A 20,710-nucleotide genomic window follows, 5' to 3' on the forward strand; every position below is an offset into this window, starting at 1 on the left:
GCGGCGGCGAGCCTCGGGCTGCCGGAGACGTCGCCTCTCCCGGTCCTCACCTGCCGTGGCTGCGGGCAGCAAGCGATCTGCGGGAGATGCTTGAGCCCATCCAGGTTTCGGTTCCTCCCCCTTTAATTGCGGGGGCGAGGGTAGGACGTTCCTGCCGAGGCGACTCTCGGAGGCGTGGACCTGAATCTTTCCTCGCCGGCTGCCGCGGAACGGCTGGCACCGGCACACCTCAGGAGCCTCCGACACGCCTCTTCCCTGCCCGCCCTCCACAGGGCTCTCACGGAAACTGCACCGGCCGGAACAGTTTCCGGCGGACCAACGACCCGCCTGAGCCTTCCTGTTCCACAAGCGCCCACCAGAACTCCGACCCCCGGCAGTTCCGCTTCCGGTAGCACCAGATAAATCGCGAGAGGAGAGTTAAAACCTGCCGTTTGCACTTAGGACCACTTCGGTGAGTGGTCGTTCTAGTGTGTTCTGTCATACCTATTTTTCTTTATTTTGTTTTCTTTATTTTTTTTTAAAACGGAGACGTAGCCTTCCAGTAACTTTAAAACGGTCCCCTTCGACTGCTCTAAGGACGGGTTTGACTAGCGGAGGTTTCGCGCAGGCGCCGTTTGGGGCGGGAGGGCCTTGAACTTGCACAGCGCCGCGGATGGTGGCTGCAAAGAGGCGAGGACTGTTGGGCTCAGGGAGGTGGCGACTCAGTGTAATTGAGCTGTCAACGGTCCTTTTTCTGCTTAGGCAAGGATTAGCGAGACCTAGCCCTCAGGGGTCCGTTAACAAGGTGTCAAAAAGCTTGCGGAGCTCTCCCTTGCTGGCGGCGGCGAATGCTGGACTGCCTTCAAAAGTGCAGCGGCGCTTGTCCGAAGCTGGAGGAGTTTCGTCCTGCATCGTAGTCACCATTCAGTGTGAAAACGTACACCTGTGTAAAGGAACGAGCTCAAGGGGGGGTGGGGGTGGGGACCTTAAAGCTCTAAAGGGAAAATACACTTTTTAAAAAATCTCCTTGAATTCTCCCTTCGAGGAGAATTTTCAAAATGGACCTGAATTTGTCCTGTGCGGCTTTATCTGTATGCATATGGAAATAAAGGGGAAAGAGGCAGGGTATGGTCTGGAGTATTGCCACCTCAGGCTTATCCCTGCCTCGTCCCAGTTAATATATAATTGTACGGGTTCAGTTTTCGGAGATTAAAGCAGAATAATTCGAAAGTCGGAACCCTAATCCCACAATCCTGTGTTTATTAAAACATTACAACTTTTGTGTTTTGAAGTTGGAATACAAACTTACTGTGTAACCTTTCATTGGCTTTAATAGTAGCTTCATGCTAAAAAAAATAGTTAATTGTTTTCATTGGCTACGCAAGACAAAATTATAGATGTTAAGCAATAAGTATTGGTAAAATATTTGCTGTTCTTAACTTTGTACGAGGAACATGCTGTAAAGACCTAATCAGATATCCTGATGAAATTGCAACACTTAGAAATTCTGGTGCTCAGCTTTTAGGGGAATGCATATGCCCAGCTGCCTGACCCGAGCTGACCGGCCTCCCTGTCATGGGACACGGGCTGTCCAACTGTGACTCAGAATAAACCATTCTCCTTGGTGCCTTTCCTGCTCATTTTATAGTAACAGTGACACAGTAGCTAATGTGGGCAGCTCGCACAATTGAGAGGCTTCTGTACAGCAAAGGAAACATTTGAGTGAAAAGATACCCTGCACGGTAGGGAAAAACCATTACCCACTAGTAGAGGATTGCTGCCTGGAATGTGCAGAGAAATCAAAATCCTAAGGAAAAAATAAAGAATCCAGTTTTATAAATGGGTAAAGGACTGAGTGAAAAATTCTCAAAAGAGAAATACATGTAATCAAAACTATGTTTTAAGACTGTTAAACATCTTTTCCACTAGGTAAATGCAGATTAAGACAAATTTGAAATTCATCTTAGATCATTAAGGTCACCATCCTTAAGAGGTCAAATAACAAAATGACAACAAAAGCATGCAGAGGTGGGAGGAAGGGAGGAACTCTTATTCAGTTCTGGTGGGGTATGAACGGGTGCGGCACTACACGGGAATAAGCTCGGGGCCTCTCACAAACTAAAACTAGAGCTTCCACGTGACCCAACTCTCCGGCTTCTGGGCGTATCCCAGGTTATGTGAATATTGTCACAGAGACATTTACATTTCTTTGCTTACTGCTCTTGTATTCACATTAGCAAGGAAATGAGATCACTCCAGATGTCCATCACAGAATGTCTGTATAATACATGTGCTGTGGACTGGTACTCAGCCTTCGAGAGAAATGACATTAACAAACATTTCAAAAGCAAACCAAAAGGAATGACACTGGAAAATACTGTCCTAAGTAAGTTAGCTCAGGCTGAAAAAGACACCTATGTTCTCCCGTGTTCTGATGTATTCTTAGCTCTAATCTTAAGACATTAATGTGTTAATTTAGGGATGGTTATGCGTAGGGGCCAGGAATAGAGAAAAGAGTCCATGATGGGGCGGGGGACCAGTTCTGAGGGAGGGAATGGAGACCTGTGATATGAACATGCAATAGAGAATACAGAGGGGGCGAAAATGTGAAAGGAAAAGGAGAGAGGAGTGAATGAGCGGTGGGGCCAACAGGAAATAAGTATGAATTCCATACAGAATCCTACTGCTTTTTACGCTATCGTAATATAATAATAACAATATAATATTTTAGATTGTAATAAAGGACTTATCCAATAGGGAGTTCTTCAGTGACAGGGTCTTAAGTGGGACGACCAGAAGATGAGAAGACAAAGAAGAAAGTAAAACCAGGATCAGGGATCTCGCCAAAGCTGATGGCTTATGCCAAGCAAGTTTATTAAGACAGCATCTTAAAAAGTTTGAGGGAGAAGTGGGGCCATGTCAGTGGAAGGCACTGTCACACAGTGAGACAAAGACAGCAGAAATGTTGCTAATCAAGTCCTGGTGCGCAAAGGAAACACTGAGTATCTCTAGAGCACCAGGACTGAGTATGCAGTGACCTTGGCACTCCTATCTATAGCAACATTCAGTGGCTACAGCTCCCTGCAAGGCCCTGGCTCCAAGCAGACTCCAGGTGTTAGAGAAGGGACTGTTCCTCGACACAGGGCCTCAGGGAAAAGCTCCCAAGTCCTGCCCCCAGACTATTACCGGCTCTGCCAAGCACCATTAAATGGTAATTTATCTAACCCAGATACACTCAGTTCCTAGAAACCACCATTCTATTTTCTGTTGATATGAATTTGACAACTTTTGCCTTTTAAAGAAATTACTTAGCATAATGTCCTCAAGATATATCCATGTTCTTACATGTGTTAGAATTAGCTCTTTTTAAAAGGCTGAATAATATTTCATTATGTGTATAAGCCATATTTTTTATATTTATTTTGTCATTAGGCACTTGGGTCCCATTCCATTTTTAACTACTATGAGTGAAGCAGCTTGAGCTAAGCTTTCAAAATAGCCTCTAACCCCACTATAATGTAAACTTCACATGGATCAGGAGGATATGCGTTTTGTTGGTTATCATTGTATCTCCAATTTTGTTTCTGGCATGTGCCAGATAATTGTATGTGTGTGTTGGGGGTCTCTGTCTTTCTGTCTGTGTATGGGTATACTGTGCATGTGTACAGTTGGGATTTAAAGCCAGGGCTTTATCCATCCTAGTCAAGTACTGACTGACCCACTAGGCTACATGCCCTGTCATGGTTCATCCTTTTAGAGATGGTTGAGAAACCATGATAGCTACATTTGTCATTTGCTTGCAGTATAGCCATCTACTATAAATGGCTGATAGCTCCAGTTGAAAGTAGAGTATCCAAAGTATGGCAATGCGTGCCTCTATTTCTAGGACTTAGGGTTAAGGAAGAAGATTGACAAGTCTCAGGGCAAGCCTGAGCTTCATCAAAACCCTAAACTAAAACTAAAGTAAACTAAAACTCATTGTTTAATGATGATACCTTATAGCTAAACTGACCTGTGTAGGTTCTGATAGGACTATCTTAGCATTACAGAGGCTTATGTGGTGGTGCCTTGTTTGACGGAGACAGTTGCACAGTTGAGGCTCCCTCTTCCCTGGTGTGTCAAGTTGACAACCTAGATTAGTCATCACAATCCTTAGGTATTTTAATGAGCAGTAAAGCTCCACATTGTTTTTAGAATTTTGAAATTGGTATGAGGGTTCCAGCAGGAAGCAGGGAATACGTTCTTGGGATTGAGTAGTGATGCTCCTATTTTCACCTGGCATGGAGTGAGAAAGAGAGCACATAAGCGTGTGAGCCAGAAATTAGCACAGAGGAAAATACTCTGACCTGTTCTGCATTCCGATTCTCTTTGCCATTGCCTAATGCTACAAATATGGTTTGGCAGCGTCAGTCTCCTAGAGCATCCAGCCAGCAAAGAAGGACCAGAAATCAGTGTGGATGGTTAAGTTGATAGCCAAAGTTGATAATGTACAAAATTGATAGTGTACAAAGGATAAACAAGCTGAGAAAGAAATTAGGGAAACAACACCTTTTACAATAGTCACAAATAATATAAAATACCTTGGTGTGACTCTAACTAAGGAAGTGAAAGATCTGTATGATAAGAACTTCAAGTCTCTGAAGAAAGAAGTTGAAGAAGATCTCAGAAGATGGAAAAATCTCCCATGCTCATGGATTGGCAGGATTAATATAGTAAAAAATGGCTATCTTGCCAAAAGCAGTCTACAAATTCAGTGCAATCCCCATCAAAATTCCAACTCAATTCTTCACTGAGTTAGAAAGGGCAATTTGCAAATTCATCTGGAATAACAAAAACCTAGGATAGCAAAAACTATTCTCAAGGATAAAAGAACCTCTGGTGGAATCACCATCCATGACCTCAGGCTGTACTACAGAGTAATTGTGATAAAAACTGCATGGTACTGGTACAGTGACAGACAGGTAGATCAGTGGAATAGAATTGAAGACCCAGAAATGACATTTCTTTTGATGCCAAGAGATTCCAAGCTAACTTCTGAAGTATACTCACTCACTTCCTTCCCTTTCCTAGTATTACAGGGTTGTTTTCTGTTTGTTAGTTTGTTTTAGCATTTCTTATATCACACGAAGGAGACAAGATCATTTGTCATGATAGATCTCAAAAATAGCGTTCAGATGCTTTAGTTTGTAGACATCACTCTTGTCCCTGTTCTGTTCCGCAATTATCTCCCTCACAGATAATATTCTGGGAATGCTCAATTCATGCATAAGCAGAAATGTGACAGAGGCCTGAACGGAAATAGCAACACAATTAGCTTGTCATTTAAGTAACATCTTTAAATAATCTTCCCTAGGTTCGTGATGGTCCGTAGTGGGAAAAATGGTGACCTTCATCTTAAACAGATCGCATACTATAAGCGCACAGGGGAGTACCACCCCACCACACTGCCAAGTGAGAGAAGCGGCATAAGGCGGGCAGCTAAGAAATTTGTCTTCAAAGGTGAGATCAGTGTCGGAATCTCAAGTTACAGTTCTTCTCCATGTGTTGTAGAACCCTTGCAAATTCTCTAGGAACTTGGTTATTGCTAAGTGGTTGTCAGTTAAATGAAAGATTATCTCAGAGGTAAAGTAAAACATGAAAGCTAACTGAAGACTGATAAGCATGAAGAAGATGTAGTAAGGGGCTGGCTCAGCAGCTATGAGCATGTACTGATCAAGTCCAGTTTCCAGTGCCCTGGCTGGGCAGCTCACAGCCACCTCTAACTCCAGTGTCCAGGCTCAGTGTGTATCAGCACTCAACTGCTGATACATTTACATAGGTCTGTGTGCATTCTCGCCAGTGCGCACGTGCGCACACACACACACACACACACATACACTCTCACGTGCATGCTCTCTCTCAATTTAAAATAAAAAATCTAAAAAAGAAAAGAAAATGACCTGTTTAATAGATCAAAAGGAATAACCATGAAAAAAATTACATAAATTAATTTATCTTGCTTTTGCCACCTAACCTTCAGACACTAATGCCACCATGCTGAGAAAATTATTGGATGCTTAGTAAGGCAATATGAACAGAACTAACTAGTTTACTTACTCCCCACCTCTCACACTGTACCTTAAATTATTCTCAGGACTACATTTGTTTTCTTGCCTTGATGCTTCATCAATACACTAAATATTTGACAGGCAGTAGGGCAATTATGAAAGCCTTAACAGCTTTGCCTCCTTTCTAGCTGCCTTGATGGGGAAAGTTACCTGAGCGTGAGCTATGCAAAAGGTACAGTCAACAGACACCAAATGAATGGTAGTGCTATTAGTCGATGTTTTGCCTGGAGATAAAGTCTTAGGCTTTCTCCAAATCAGGGCAGAATCTAAGGATGTACATTCTAAGGTCATAAATAAACTTCTGCTCATATATCCCTATACAGATTCCTGCCAGGAACTCCTATTAACAATAGGCAGACCTCTTACACTAAAGTGGAGGTGCGTGCATTCATGTCAAAAATGCTTATTGAATTTCTGTGGTGTGCCAATCATATCATAGGCCCTGGAGATGTATTGAGTGAGATAGTGTTTCTGTTTAGTTATCTTGATGTGTTCTGAAGTCTGCATAGCCACCCCACATGAGCTGGAGACATAATGGTTCTCCCTGTCCCCTGCTTGCTCCTCCAGTTAGGTATCTTCACAGGACAAGAGAGCTGAGAATTGTGCCCCTCCCACTGTGCCATCCTACCTTTATTCAGATCAGAACAAGGAGAGGAAGGCTGTTGCTTGTAAAAACAAAACAACAACAACAATAACAAAAAAAAACCCAGCTATAATACTTTTACAGAAAAGTTGGTACCCAGAGGCATCTCATCAATACAGAACTCATTTTATAACCTACGCCATTTTTAGCTTCCACGAATGCATGGAAGTATTATTGAAAGGAAATAATTCTGTTTTAAAGAAAGATTTTTATGAGAATAAAATTAAAAATCTTCATAGCTTTAAGTTAAGGCTATAGAGCTTTGAAATTCATATATTTTTATTCATTTGTTTCAGAAAAAAAGCTGTTTTATGTTGGAAAAGACAGAAAACAAAATCGTTTGGTAGTTGTTTCAGAAGAGGAGAAGAAGAAAGTACTGAGAGAGTGCCATGAGAATGGCCCTGGTGTCCATCACGGCATTTCCAGAACCCTCACTCTAGTGGAGTCCGGCTACTACTGGACGTCCGTGACCAATGACGTCAAGCAGTGGGTATGGCTTCCACTCAGGGCTTAGGAGTGTCTTACTGTCTTTCTGATAAATACAGAGGTCAGTGTTGCTTAAGAGGCTATGTCACCTGTGGAGTAAGTATGTTATAGGTTATTTCTGAAATAAGAAAATATTTCAATTAAAGGTAACTTTACTTCCATTTATAATTACCTTACATCAGTAGAGTATAAATTAAACTAAGAAAATACAATATTTTGACGTTTATTGAGAATTAGAGCTCCATTTTGCAGACAAAATTCAGTTGAAGTTGAAATTCTTTTGCTATTATATCCTTAGCACCAACATGAATGATTTTTTTATATGATGAAAATAAGTCTCTTTATAATAAATCTGCTCCAGTGTGAACTCTCAGCTTTTGTCCCTATTCTGTCTTAAGATAGAAACTGTCAAATCAGCCAGGCCATGGTGGTGCACATCTTTAATCCCATGGCTTGAAAGGCAGAGGCAGGTGGATCTCTGAGTTTTAGGCCAGCATGGTCTTCAGAACAAGTTCCGGGGCAGCCAGGGCCACACACAGAGAGAGAACCCCTGTCTTGAAAAAACACAGCAAACAAACAAACAAAAACCAAACAAAAGGTGAAAGGAAGGAAGGAAGGGAGGGAGGAAGGAAAGAAAGAGGAAAGAGCTGGGCAGTGGTGGCACACGCCTTTAATCCCAGCACTTGGGAGGCAGAGGCAGGCGGATTTCTGAATTCGAGGCCAGCCTGGTCTACAGAGTGAAGTCCAGGACAGCCAGGGCTACACAGAGAAACCCTGTCTCAAAAAACCAAAAACAAACAAACAAACAAAAAAAGGAGGAAAAGAAGAAAGGAAGGTGTCAAATCTAAATAGCAGGAACTTAAACCCAAACTGTAAGCATTCTAAGTGTTCCTGTCCAGCATTCAGTCAAACAGCCGTCAAGTGATTACAATTTGAAAAAGATGTCCTTTTAAAAATCATGCTGTTTATAGCTGGGGAATGCATTTAAGCTGAGAAGTGAGATGATCAGGCATCAGATGATGAGGACTGTCCAGACCCGTCCACTCCCATTTCTTCTCCATGCTTCTTTGCCTTCACACCATCTGCCCTCCTACCTATCACCGTTAAACAAATGACTCTTACCATAATGAGGAAGTATTGTGGTTTTGTTCTACATTTTTTTTCTTAGAAGTTGGTTGAAAATACTTTCCTAACTGAAATTCTGGAAATTTTTAAAAATAATACCTTCTATAAATTAGTCAGTTAGCAGTGGTTCTCAACCTTCCTGATGCTGTGACGCTTATAGTTTCTCATGTTGTGGTGACCTCAACCATAAAATTATTTTATTACTTCATAACTGTAATTTTGCTACTGTTATAAATCGTACTATAGCTCTTTGATATGCAGGTTATATGATACGCAACCCCAAAGGGGTCTCAGCCCACAGGTTGAGAAACATCAACATTAAATGAAGGTTCATGGTACCTAGGCTTTCCCTAGATAGCGTGAAGGTTTCTGCCATCATTATTTTATTATTAAAATTGCAGTTTAGCAAATATTAGTGAAATAGATGAATGAATAAACTGTAGATTAAAAATTGTAGGAAGAAATATCATTTGTATGTATAATTTACTATATAGTCCCATGGTGGCTTAAAATTATGGAAAAGGAGAATATTGCATGATAGTCCATTTGAGGTTAGTTTTTCCTTTTTGTATTCTTCCTTTTTTTTTTTTTTTAAGATAAGCTCTTATTATATAACCCAACTGGAATTTTTTTTTCCCCCCTTTGGCCATTGTTGTGCTGACTCTGTGACTATGGCAGCTCTGCAGCGTCTAAACTAGCCACCATAGCTAGTTGTAGAAATTTTTTGTCAGCTAAAGATAAAATAATAGAAAACTTACTTGAGATCTTGATTTAGTATATATTTGCATATGAACCAGAATTCCATTTCATTTGAGTAAGAGCCCACTGAGACCGTCCTTTAATCCAAGTAGCAGGGAAGAGCCCCTGTGCTGCGGCTCTTTGGACTTACTAGCTACACAGCTGCTGCCACTGATAATTGCCTGGTGTTCCAAATAAAAGGTATCATTTAAAGGAATTTCTAAGACACACAGTACCTGTTGACCATGTTAAGATTCTGCTTTATCAAACTGATTTATGTTATAGTGAATATTTTAACATTTATATGTATTTTCCTTATTGTGTGCCTCTCTGTAGGTATATGCTTGTCAGCATTGCCAAGTAGCAAAAAATACAGTTATCGTAGCACCTCAGCAGCACCTTCCCATGGTGGGAAACCCGTGGAGTGTAGTTACTGTTGATCTGATGGGACCTTTTCATACAAGCAACAGAAGTCATGTGTATGCTATAATCATGACAGATTTGTTCACAAAATGGGTTATGATTTTGCCTTTATGTGATGTTTCAGCATCAGAAATTTCTAAAGCTATTATCAATATATTTTTCCTATATGGACCTCCTCAGAAAATAATAATGGACCAAAGAGATGAATTCATTGAACAGGTAGGAAAAAGTACTCACATTCGGGAGCATGTATCACTCTTTCAGTGTCTGGCACACCGTGCTTTGTGCTTTATAGGGTGTTTAATACATTGAAATAAATTGCTGTAAATATGGAGTATATAATGTATACTACTAGATTTTGTTGTAAACCTATCTTTTGATCTCTTTAAACTAAAATGAAATGATTGGGTCAAATAATATTTTTTTACTTGAAGCTTAAGAACAACTAAAAATAAAAATATAATAAAATGATGTTAACAAGAGTGCTATAATTGAACATATTTATATCATGTTAAAATATTAATAATTTTATATGTGCATATTATATATTTACATAGGTAGCTGTCATAACATGTATACTAACTAAATATGTATATGTATGTATACATACTAATATGTAGACAAAGGAGAAGTCTTCACTAATGTTGCACATTAACATAGCACACTAAGTCATTCAATAGGCACGCGTGGTATGTGAAGCACAGTAGGGGAAAAGTGGAAAACAGCTAGTAGAAGTAGATTCCTCAGTCCTTCTTTCATTTCAACCATTAAGTAAATTTATGAATACAAAATCTAAATTTCACCAAGCTACTCATGGTGGTCACGTGACTCAAGAGTCTTATAGCCTCCCACCTAAGAGTAGCTGAGGAGTCATACTCAGGTGCAAGCAATAAAGAATTGCTCTTCCTTTTCCAAGATCACAATTGAAATAGAAGTTTTGTACTCACATAAAAGAGAAGGTTAGCGTGAAAGCTGAGCATCAGTGCGACCCAGGCTCCACACTCCTTTTCTCCTATCTTTGGAGTGGAATTGTCAGTCTTGTGCTGACAGTACGGCTGCCAGAGCCCAGGTCATAATATTTATATTGCAGTTAACAAGAGAGGACAGGGGACAAAAAAGCTAGTGCTTGCCAAGTTTGTACAGCAATGTTAATTAAAATTTTTTTTCTACTATAGCTTTTATGTGACCATGTCTACCCTCTGAGGATCTTGGGAAAAGTGTGTTTGGTTGGAGAGATAGATAGATAGATAGATAGATATAGATACATATACATACATACACATACATACATACATACATATACAGAGAAACTTATCAGTGGGAGGTTAGCTAAATTAAACTAAATAACACAACAACAACTGGGATCATTGAGGCAGGAAAATTGTTTTACATTACTTACTTACAGTGTCTGAGTTAAAAAGTAACATGATCACAGAGTTAGTTTTGAATTCTGTTTTTCCATAAGGTGCTTAGACTACCAAAGCTTAATTAATAAGCTTCTGTCTTTAAAATGAAGTTAGTAATATGTCATAAAATTGTCTTAGCATGTTATGACAAAAATGTAAGACAAAACTAATATGTGGATCAGACTCAGTCTGTAGGACTTTACCCAAATGCATGTATTTTATCTAAATGCCTGTGGTCAATGAAAGACAAAATTCGGGTTTCTTGAAATTTTTTTAAGGCAGACGGAAAGTGTGAACTTTAAGCAGTCAGTTTTCTTTTCATATTTTTTAGATCAATGTAGAACTATATAGATTATTTGGTGCAAAAGAGATTGTAATTTCTCGTGCTTCTGGAAGTGTTAATCCAGCTGAAAACACACCTAGCACCATCAAAACATTCCTCTCGAAACACTGTGCTGACCACCCCAACACCTGGGATGAGCATCTGCCAGCTCTTTCCTTTGCCTTCAATGTGACTCACTTGGTATGTGCCTTTTTTATTATTAATTGCTCATTCTAAATTCCAGGGATATGAAAGGGTTTGGGGGGTTGTTTTATTTAATTACAAATTTTCTGTTTTTCTTAAAAATAGGAGCCTAATAAAAACACACCATATTTCCAAATGTTCAATCGGAATCCTTGCGTGTTGGAGTGTCCTCCTGAAGAGGGCGGTGAAGGTACAAGTGTGTTTGCCAGAATCGTAGCTGCAGTTAGAGAGGCTGATGGAGTGGTGGAGAACAAGACACCAGCAGCGAGCCAGGTGATTCTATCTACTAGGAAAGTTCCCTTTGTGGACCCCTACCAAAGAGGAATTGTGTTTAAAATCTCAGCATGTGGACATGTTCACATATGTGGCCATGAAAAAAGCAAGAAAAGGGGGGAGGCGTTTTTTTATCCATGTGCTCATGTGTAAGCAAGTGTGTGGAGACTAGTAATGGACATGTAATATCTTCCTTATATTTTGAGCCAAGGTCGCTCACTGAAACCAGAGCTCACTGACACAGCTGAACCAGCTGACCAGAGAGCCCCTGGATGTTCCAGTCCCACTCCTTTCCACCTCCTTTCCCCCCAGTTGCAGGGGTTACTGCCATGTGCTGCCATGTGCAATGCATGCTGGGAATCTAACCCAGGTCCTCATGAGTGTGTCTCAGGCATTTACCACTGAACATGTTCTCCAAACCCTAAACAGTGTGCTTATGAGCTATGAAATTCTAAGAGGCTTACAGGAAAGTCATGAATTGGGGAGAATGAGGAGACCTGGTTTCTAACCTGTTAGAATTCTTGTTAGCAGTTGGAGAATTTTGTACTCAGTACATTTATTAGTCCAAGTATTCCAAGTCACTTGGCCTGCTTCCTGTACCTTCTGTATACAGAGTAGAGTACCGATACTGACTTCAAAGTGTTTTTAGAACGCATGAGGAGTCCATGCTTCAGCTCAGGAGCAGTTCAGTAATAGCATTGCCATAATCTAATCAGCGTGTGCCATTATATTTAAGGCCTGTCATGACTATTCTTTGCATTTACAGATGGAGAACAACAATTCGGATGAACTGAGTAAAAGCAAAGTTGTTAAAAAGAAAGCAAAGCAGTTAAATCCCTTTCATTTGAAAGTGGGTCATGAGGTTTTACGACAGAGGAAGAACTGGTGGAAGGATGGCCGCTTCCAGTCTGAGTGGGTTGGGCCTTGTGTCATCGACTACATTACAGAAAGTGGATGTGCTGTCCTCAGAGATAACACGGGAACCAGACTCAAACGACCTATCAAAATGTCCCACCTTAGGCCCTATGTGAGAGAGTCCAGTGAGCAGGGTAAGTATCTGCTACCTCTCTAGGGTGTTAGTTTTAACAAGAACGATTAGACTTTCAAACTTCCTTCCTTCCTTCCTTCCTCCCTCCCTTCCTTCCTTCCTTCCTTCCTTCCTTCCTTCCTTCCTTCCTTCCTTCCTTCTTTCCTTCCTTCCTTGGGTTAAAATCCTCTCCATCTAAGGTTTATAAAACTTGATGGTTTTACTTCTCTCCAGAAGTCTGATTAGAATGTACTTTCATAAACTCATTTTTATTTTTAGTTTTTTGTTGAAAATAGATTTTTATACAATATATTCTGATTATCTTTTTTCATCCAATATATTCTGATTACCTTTTTCCCTTCTCTAACTACCTCAGATCCTCCCCACCGCCCCACCCACCCTCATCCACTCTTTTTCTTTCTCTCTCATTAGGAAACAAGCATATAAGATTGATTTATGAGTGATTGATTGATTGATGTTGTTATATAATAGGAAAGCAAACAATGCAGGATTTTTGTCTTGAATTCTACTGTACTTTTCATAACTGCTATGAAAAATGCTGAACCTGTTTCACATAAGGAACGATTCCATCTTGAGTTTTGCATACTAACCTTTTACCTGCTGCCTCATTTTTATGTGAAAAAGCAACAGCTCAGATCATTATCGCCAAAGACAAGCATGTTGTCCAGAATCAGCTGTGAAATAACTAAGGGAACTTTGAAACTGTGTTTCCTTTTAATGTTGCTTCATAAAGTCATAAATCATAGGTTAAGGTGGAGGACAGAGAATACTCAGAAAGCTATAGAATTATACCATTGCATTCCATTTATAGTCCCCCAAGCTATGCCAGAGAGCACCCTGACTATGCCAGAGAGCATCCTGATCTTCAGCTTTCTCCCTTGTAGGACTTAAATGACATTTTGTCCTGGTTTTCTCATTAGGCCCTCTACTTCAGCAAGATTATTTTATTTTATCCTAATGTATTTGCTCCCTGGAGCTTCTCTGGGTTAGACAAATGAGAGGAATTATTTGATACCTTTTATAATTATGCTTTTTCTATAAGATAATACATTGTGTCATTTTCATGCATGCATATCATATACTTCGCTAATTTTGTACAAGGAATATATGCTAGACAGTAATATCTGTACAAATGTTCGAATGAAAGCTAAATGTAATGGTGATGCAATATATCTGTAAATATCATTAACAAGTTACTTAATAGATATAATAACAAGCAATAAGGAATGACCTATGCTTAACCCTAGTCCTGTGTTGAGTATGAAGCCCTTCTCCGGCTCTTCAGTATATGAGTTCTTCTGAGTTCTGATCTACTCTGGTCTGTACCCCAGCACTTCTGTTACAAGCTCGTGGTACTTTCCTTTCTAGTGACGGAACCAGTTGCTCTAGTTACAGACTTATCTTAGACTGTTCTGACTCTGAACATGTGGATAATTTCAATCTCCTGGTAAGGACAGTAGATTCATTTCTATGTGTCGTCTCACTTCAGAGCTGTTTATAGACCCTCCCTTCTACAAGCTAAGTAGGGAAAAAGGAATTCTATGAGTTCTTTAATTTCATGAAGATTTCATTCTCAGGCCTTCATCTTCAGAATTTATTTCCTTCTAATGTGTTAACCTACAGTCATATAAGATTTGCGTATAAAACATTACAGTGCCAGGGCCTTGTGCAACAGTCTTCTGTTTTTCTCTTATCAAAGACATTTAGAAAGGAAATCAAATTATTTTCTTTCTGGGTATTTCAGAAACAAGTTGAGAACACAAGTTTAAATTTTCTGGAAATGTTTCTTGTAGTAATACAAGACAATTGTAGTGTTACTATTAGTAGTGTGAACATAGGCATTTGAAGTTGATAGGTGGATTTATTTTAAAATTTCCTTTCAACCATGCTACAAATTAGTTCTTTGGTCATACTTAATCCTTGTGTGTGTGTGTGTGTGTGTGTGATTGGCAGATATACAAATTAAATAAAAATGGCCTTTTCCATCTTTTTCTGTGGCATCATGCATTTTCCTAAAAGCCTTTATTACTTCAGCAGCTGACTTTGAAGAATTCACAAAGTAAATTTAATCAAAACAGTATCTTTAACCATCAAACATTTTTTATTTGACATGAGAAATATCTGATATCCAAAAGGAGTTCAAGTATCTGTTTATATCTGTCATATTACTCTTTACTACTGTTAATTTCTTGGCTGTGTTAGAGTCAGTCTAAAACAGATGGACTTACGTTGCCAAGTTCCTGTCGTCTGTTTCTGGAACATAATACTGTGCTAACACATTCGGTAGTACTAGGTTAACAGTATTTGTCAATGCTATTTTAAGCAGACCTGTTTGCTGTTTTGTCTAATTTGATGTTGAGCACTCTAAGCTACTTATTTTGATAAGAATTTCAAAAATAGCTAGTGTCCCTTTATAATCATAACCTATTATAAAAGGGTAAGTGTGTTGTTGTCCCATCCGACACATTCTGCCTTTAAACGTATTTGCTTTGTTGATGGTAGTTGTGGGTCTACCTTACCCAGAAGCTTCAGTCTCATTTTCTCCTTCATGATTAAAAGCCCATTTGTGAAATAATTTTTATTATGCTAGTTTTATATTGCTGCCATAACAATTTACAACAAATTTAGTGCTTTAAGCAGCACTCATTTACTACCATAAACGTAGGTACTTTAGAATTTCTCCATGAGTATTATCAGGCTAAAATTAAGTCATTCACAGACTCGTTTCTAGACTATCCAGAAGAGAAGTGAATGGATTTCCTTGCCCTTTCTAGCTTCTAGATACTTCCTTTACTTCTTGATGTATTCCTTGTCTTCTGTTCTCAAAGCCAGCAATGCCTCTAATGTCTCCCTCTTCTGCATTTGAGGACATTTGCTTTTAGATCCACCCAAATATTTTAAGATGATCTCCCTAATCATTGATTGGCAGCTTTAATTTTATGACTACCCACATTCCTTTGCCGTGTAAAGCAACATATTCACAGGTTGGTGAGATTAATGGGTGGACACTTTGGGAGACTATTATTGTGATATAACAGTTAGTGGTTTCACTAATAAAACAAGCATTATAACATGAAATTACACAAGCTACACATTATTAGTAAGACAATGTATGAAGAGAAATTGTTCCATTTTCCGTGTTTTTATGTACTCTCCAGACCCAGAGTTCATCCAATTCATTAATAAGACACTATTAATATTATAACAGTATTAATATAGTATCAAATTATAGTTGTTTTATCATGGAAAAGATATACCACAAGAGGAATATAATGTAAAAGCTTGAAAATAATCAGACAGTTGTTTTGATGCCTCACACATCTGGTTTCCAACCAGGATGCTGGGAATAGATGTAGTTTATAAGCTGGTAATGTTTTGGTATCTGTAGGGCCAGGCCTTGTCTGAAATCTCCAGACTGTTATATTCCTTTATTCCCAAGATCTTGAACATTACCTCTCAATAAAGAAGCCATCCTTGGGCTGGAGAGATGGCTCAGTGGTTAAGAGCACTGACTGCTCTTCCAAAGATCCTGAGTTCAATTCCCAGCAACCACATGGTGGCTCACAACCATTGTAATGGGATCTGATAGCCTATCCTGGTATGTCTGAAGACAGTGTTAGTGTGTATATATATATATATATATATATATATATATATATATATATATATATATATATATTATAAAATCTAAAAATAAATCTTTAAGGAAGGAAGGAAAGAGAGAGAGAGAGAGAAGGAGAGGAGAGGAGAGGAAGGGAAAGGAAAGGAAAGGAAAGGAAAGGAAAGGAAAGGAAAGGAAAAAGGAGGAAAATAGAGGAAAAAGGAGGAAAAAGAAGGAAAAAGGGGAAAGGAAAGGAAAAGGAAAGATCCTTATGAGAGACATCACTTGTACTTTACAAGAGTCTAGGTAACTTCTGTTATTTTAGTGCCGGACCAATCCTGACTCCTACAGGCTATTATATATCTAGCTACCTTAGTAATTCTCCCTAAACTCTTACGTTAAGAGTTGTTTTGGAGTCAACAGTACTCATCTTTATGGAATAAAGGAAAGGCCATATGTACTTTGTAAAGAGTTTCAGTATAAATGTGTTTTGGGTTTTGTTGAACGCATGGGATTGAGTTAATTATCACCAAGAAACTTTTTCCCAAAATTGTGCTGTGCTTAAATTTGGCTAAAATAAATTGCGTTGTTTAAGACTGCAGACGTTTGAACCATTCTGGCTAAGTCATGTTGAAGCAGATTTCCTTCCTGCCTCTTACAGAGTGTTTCTCTGTTGGCCTTCGTGTTTACAGACACTCCTACACACACCCACTCATGCTGCCTGCTTATAGTGTGGATTTCCAAGAGCCACTAATGTTCATAAAATTTAAGTTTTTAAGTGTATGAAGTTCTGGAGAGGAAATACTCTTCTCAAACATGCTACTAAAACTGATCTGATTTCCACTGTTCTCTGATCAAAATGGGCAGTTGGTCTTCTGTTTTTAGACTTAGATTGGAGAGTTCTGTAAACTATGAAAATCTTCAGGAGACTCTGTTCATGCCTGGAAGATCCAGAAGGAGAGCACAGGGGTGATTAGTCAGTTAGAGTAGATGAGCTCCTTTTTGTAATGAATCAGGTATCAGACCTGATAGAAATGCTTTCTATTGTATTCTTTAGATTGAAGGGCAGTGTTACTTTGCTGTTAGTTTAACAACTTATTTCAAAGCTGTTTTCCTGAGGGTTAATGATGACTTTCCTAAAGTATAACAAAATACCTAGAAGGAAAGTTTCCCCGTTAGTGTAGATTAGGTAGACCTTGAACATTCCTAAGGTTTTTTGCTCTCAGATAAACTTAAATAAAAGTTTAGCTACTTCACTGCAGCTTGCCTTCTTGATATTCCTGTCACTTGAGTCAGATTTTTTACTACTTTATCTTCATCTAGTTTATGGCTTTATATTATAACTCATTGATATAATTGTACTACTATGAATTCTTTACAAATTGGATGACATCTGAAATTAGAAATATATAGTGTAGCAATTCAGGTGGCTAAAATGAGCCGTATTCACACAAAAATGCACTGTAGAAGCGTATTAAGCATATCATCAGAATCAAAATTATAGTTGTGTAATTTGGTTTTAACCTGTCCTGCTGCTGCTCCTTGTCCCATGGAGATAATGTACACCAATGAGCAGGAAGTGGGAAGCTTTATTTCAATATATTTGGTGTTCCTACAGTCTTTAAGTGTGAACTATTGGGGGGGGGTATGTGTACACAATTTTGTTCAGTTTTTGTTTATGTTTAATGGATAAGAGGTTGGGTTTTTGGGGGCGGGCAGGGTGGAAGTTCTGTTTGCCTCTACCTCCCAAGTGGTAGGATTAAAGATGTGTGGTACAGAGCTCACTTTGATAAGAGAGCTTTTCAAGTTAATAGTGATAACTTATTTTTATCGCTTTAATTTTTGTTCCTCACTTAATGTCTAGCTATAAAATTTGGTTTCCCTTCAATTCTAAAATGTAATGCTGATCTCTTTCTTTCAGACAGTCTTTATCTCTTGCAAGGTTCGATAGTGGCAGATCACGACTACATTGGATTACCTGAAATCCCAGTTGGAACATACCAGGCAAATATTCTGGTAGAAGATGCAACTATTGGGATAGCTGATAATGAACTATTGATATCAAGCAAGGATCATGAACTCTTAGAATATAGAAATTCCAAAATCTCTGCATTGGTAGAAGACCACAGTTCTCTTGAGAAACAGACTTTTAGTCTACTGGATTCTTCAAATCAAGTTCTCGAGTACTTAAGTTAGTAAATACCAAAATTAATGTAAAATGCTTGCACAGAATGTATATATTTCTAGTTTGTAAGTATTTTATCTATTAAAATAGGTTGTATAGAAGAGAGATCTTGGTACTATGTTAATAACTAAATTCTGAAAGCTTATTTTAAACCTTCCTAAAGATGTTACATGTTTGAATACAAATAAATTTATGTAATAGAAGTATACCATGTGTAGAATTCAGAAATTTCTCAGAAAACAGACAAAATACGTTGTTAGGAAATAAATTCTTGTGGAGAAGTCTTACCTTTTTCTATATGGGTACTGCATTTTCTCTTTTAACTTTTCAGCAATACATACCCCTTTTAAATAAATTTAAACTAATTATAGCTTAGTTAATAAATGTTGAGTGAACAATAACATAAATGAAATGAAACTTTATCTGTGACATTGGAACTTTTAAAATTTGTATTTGTGTGTATGCATGCACGTGCACGAATATGTGTGTTTCTGAGTGAGGCTTTATGCATGTGAGTACAGTGCCCTAATGTAAAGGCTAGGCGAGCGTATCAGATATGCTGAAGCTGAAGTTACAGGTGATTGGGCACCAACCAGGTTGAGTACTGGGAACCACACTAGGATCCCCTGCACCAGCAGAGCACACTCCAGCTGAAGGACAAGTGACTGTCAGGGAAAGAATGAAGTCGTTGACCTTGTACACAAACCAAAGACATTGCAGATAGAATTCTAGAAAGAAACTAAAACAGAGTGGTGCTAGCAGGCTTTGCCTTCTCTCCTCTACAGAGCAGAGGTCAGGGAAGGAGCCTACTGCAGTGCCTACATGGTCGATAAAGGGATTGTCTCTTTGTCACCTCAATGAAGTCACTTTCTACTAAGATTCTTTTCCAGATCATCTGACTTGAATTTGGCCTATTTTACTTGTTCTATTTAAGGAGGCCAATTAGCTTTCAGATTCATTTCTCAGTGGAAGATTCTGAATAGCTAAAAATAATGTTTTCCCTTCCTAAGTAATTTCCCATCAGATTTTTGTTTTGTGTGTATGTGAGTCATATCAGGCTACATTATTCTTCTTGCAAATCATCCCCAAATCTTAGTAGCTTAAAACAATAAAGCTTTATTTCTTGGCCACCTGCATGTCCTTCTTGATCATCAGTGACTGACTGCAGTTTCATCTCAAATGTCAAGTGATGGAGCTTAATTCCTGAAATGGCAAAGGGACAATAACATTGAACTGAGGCACTGGATCAAAGGGACTCACCAAGACATTGTGCAAATCACTACAACGGTTTAATGTCATGTTTTGCTTATGGGTATAGAATTTCATCTTTTTTGTAATTAATGGTGGTAATTTGTACTGTGAATATTTAAAACTCCACTGAAGTTTACCATCTCCAGGGGTGTTTCAGGCTTCTCCTTACTACCTGTACCCACTGGTCCTTCCCTCCCCCACACCTCCAGTTGATAATGATGACCCCTTGAAACCGACCCCCTGTGAACAACCATGTAAGGTAATTATCAGATAAACCACCCACAGACTCTGCTCAGACTAGTAGAGAGCTTTCCCTTCTGAAATCCTGAAATAAGAGCATTTAAGTATTGTCTAGATTAACTTAATCTATAGACATGTCTGTGAAAGACTGTCTTGAGTATGTGGCTGAGGTGGGAATATGCACTCACTGTGTGGTACTATCCCCTAGTTGCTGGGAAGCCGCTCTGTTTAAGAGGGATCTTCATTGGAATGAGTGGAGGTGTACCTTTAGGGCAAATCCCCACCCAGTTAAACTTCCAACTTGTGGAAACAAAAGGCCTAAGGAACTTTCTGCTCCAAAGAAGCAATAACAAGGGAGTACCCATTGCACTCTCCTTGCTGAAGATTTTTACATTTACTGTAATCAGAGCTCTTGCATCAGGATATTGATTTTTCTTCTCCAGAAAGGTGAGGAAGTGTTTGAGAAATTAATGTTGGAAACGTAACCGTATCAAGAATGGAAAACCAATATCTAGATTTATGGTGCTCATGAATATTAAATGTAAAACTACCTTTACCTGACATAATGAGATTCTCAGGAACCAAAGAGTTTTAATCAGCAAGAAAAGAGCAACTTACTAGCTGAGAAATGCCCCCACCAGACAGGATTGTGGGCAAAGCCATGGTGAATATGCCCCTC

General features: G+C 39.0%; 2 protein-coding genes across 19 annotated transcripts in view; one reads left to right on the forward strand and one right to left on the reverse strand.

Moving 5' to 3' along the window:
• The window catches only part of Ppip5k2 (diphosphoinositol pentakisphosphate kinase 2), a 62,964-nt gene extending 62,360 nt beyond the window's left edge, over positions 1-604 (reverse strand). For 6 of the 17 annotated variants that reach the window (XM_029474454.1, XM_029474435.1, XM_029474442.1 and 3 more), the window contains exon 1: positions 51-230. The gene's annotated coding sequence lies outside the window, so the exon portion shown is untranslated. Of the gene's footprint in view, positions 1-50 lie in introns of all 17 variants that reach the window. The other 11 variants (XM_021169181.2, XM_021169150.2, XM_029474450.1 and 8 more) reach the window with 6 other exon arrangements.
• On the forward strand, positions 281-19,666 carry Gin1 (gypsy retrotransposon integrase 1). 2 transcript variants are annotated; one of them, XM_021169244.2, is made up of 8 exons: positions 281-451; positions 5,333-5,478; positions 7,026-7,219; positions 9,682-9,720; positions 11,239-11,430; positions 11,539-11,706; positions 12,473-12,755; positions 18,277-19,666. In XM_021169244.2, exons 2-8 carry the CDS (start codon positions 5,340-5,342, stop codon positions 18,549-18,551), a joined length of 1,290 nt encoding a protein of 429 aa, XP_021024903.1. In that variant the 5' UTR covers positions 281-451; positions 5,333-5,339; the 3' UTR covers positions 18,552-19,666. The 2 variants fall into 2 exon arrangements, with proteins under 2 accessions (XP_021024903.1, XP_021024899.1); XM_021169240.2 differs by having other exon boundaries at positions 9,415-9,720; positions 18,277-18,837.
• Positions 19,667-20,710: the final 1,044 nt, after the last annotated feature.

The sequence above is a fragment of the Mus caroli genome, chromosome 1 (assembly GCF_900094665.2).
Source record: "Mus caroli chromosome 1, CAROLI_EIJ_v1.1, whole genome shotgun sequence".
NCBI classification, from domain to species: Eukaryota; Metazoa; Chordata; class Mammalia; order Rodentia; family Muridae; genus Mus; species Mus caroli.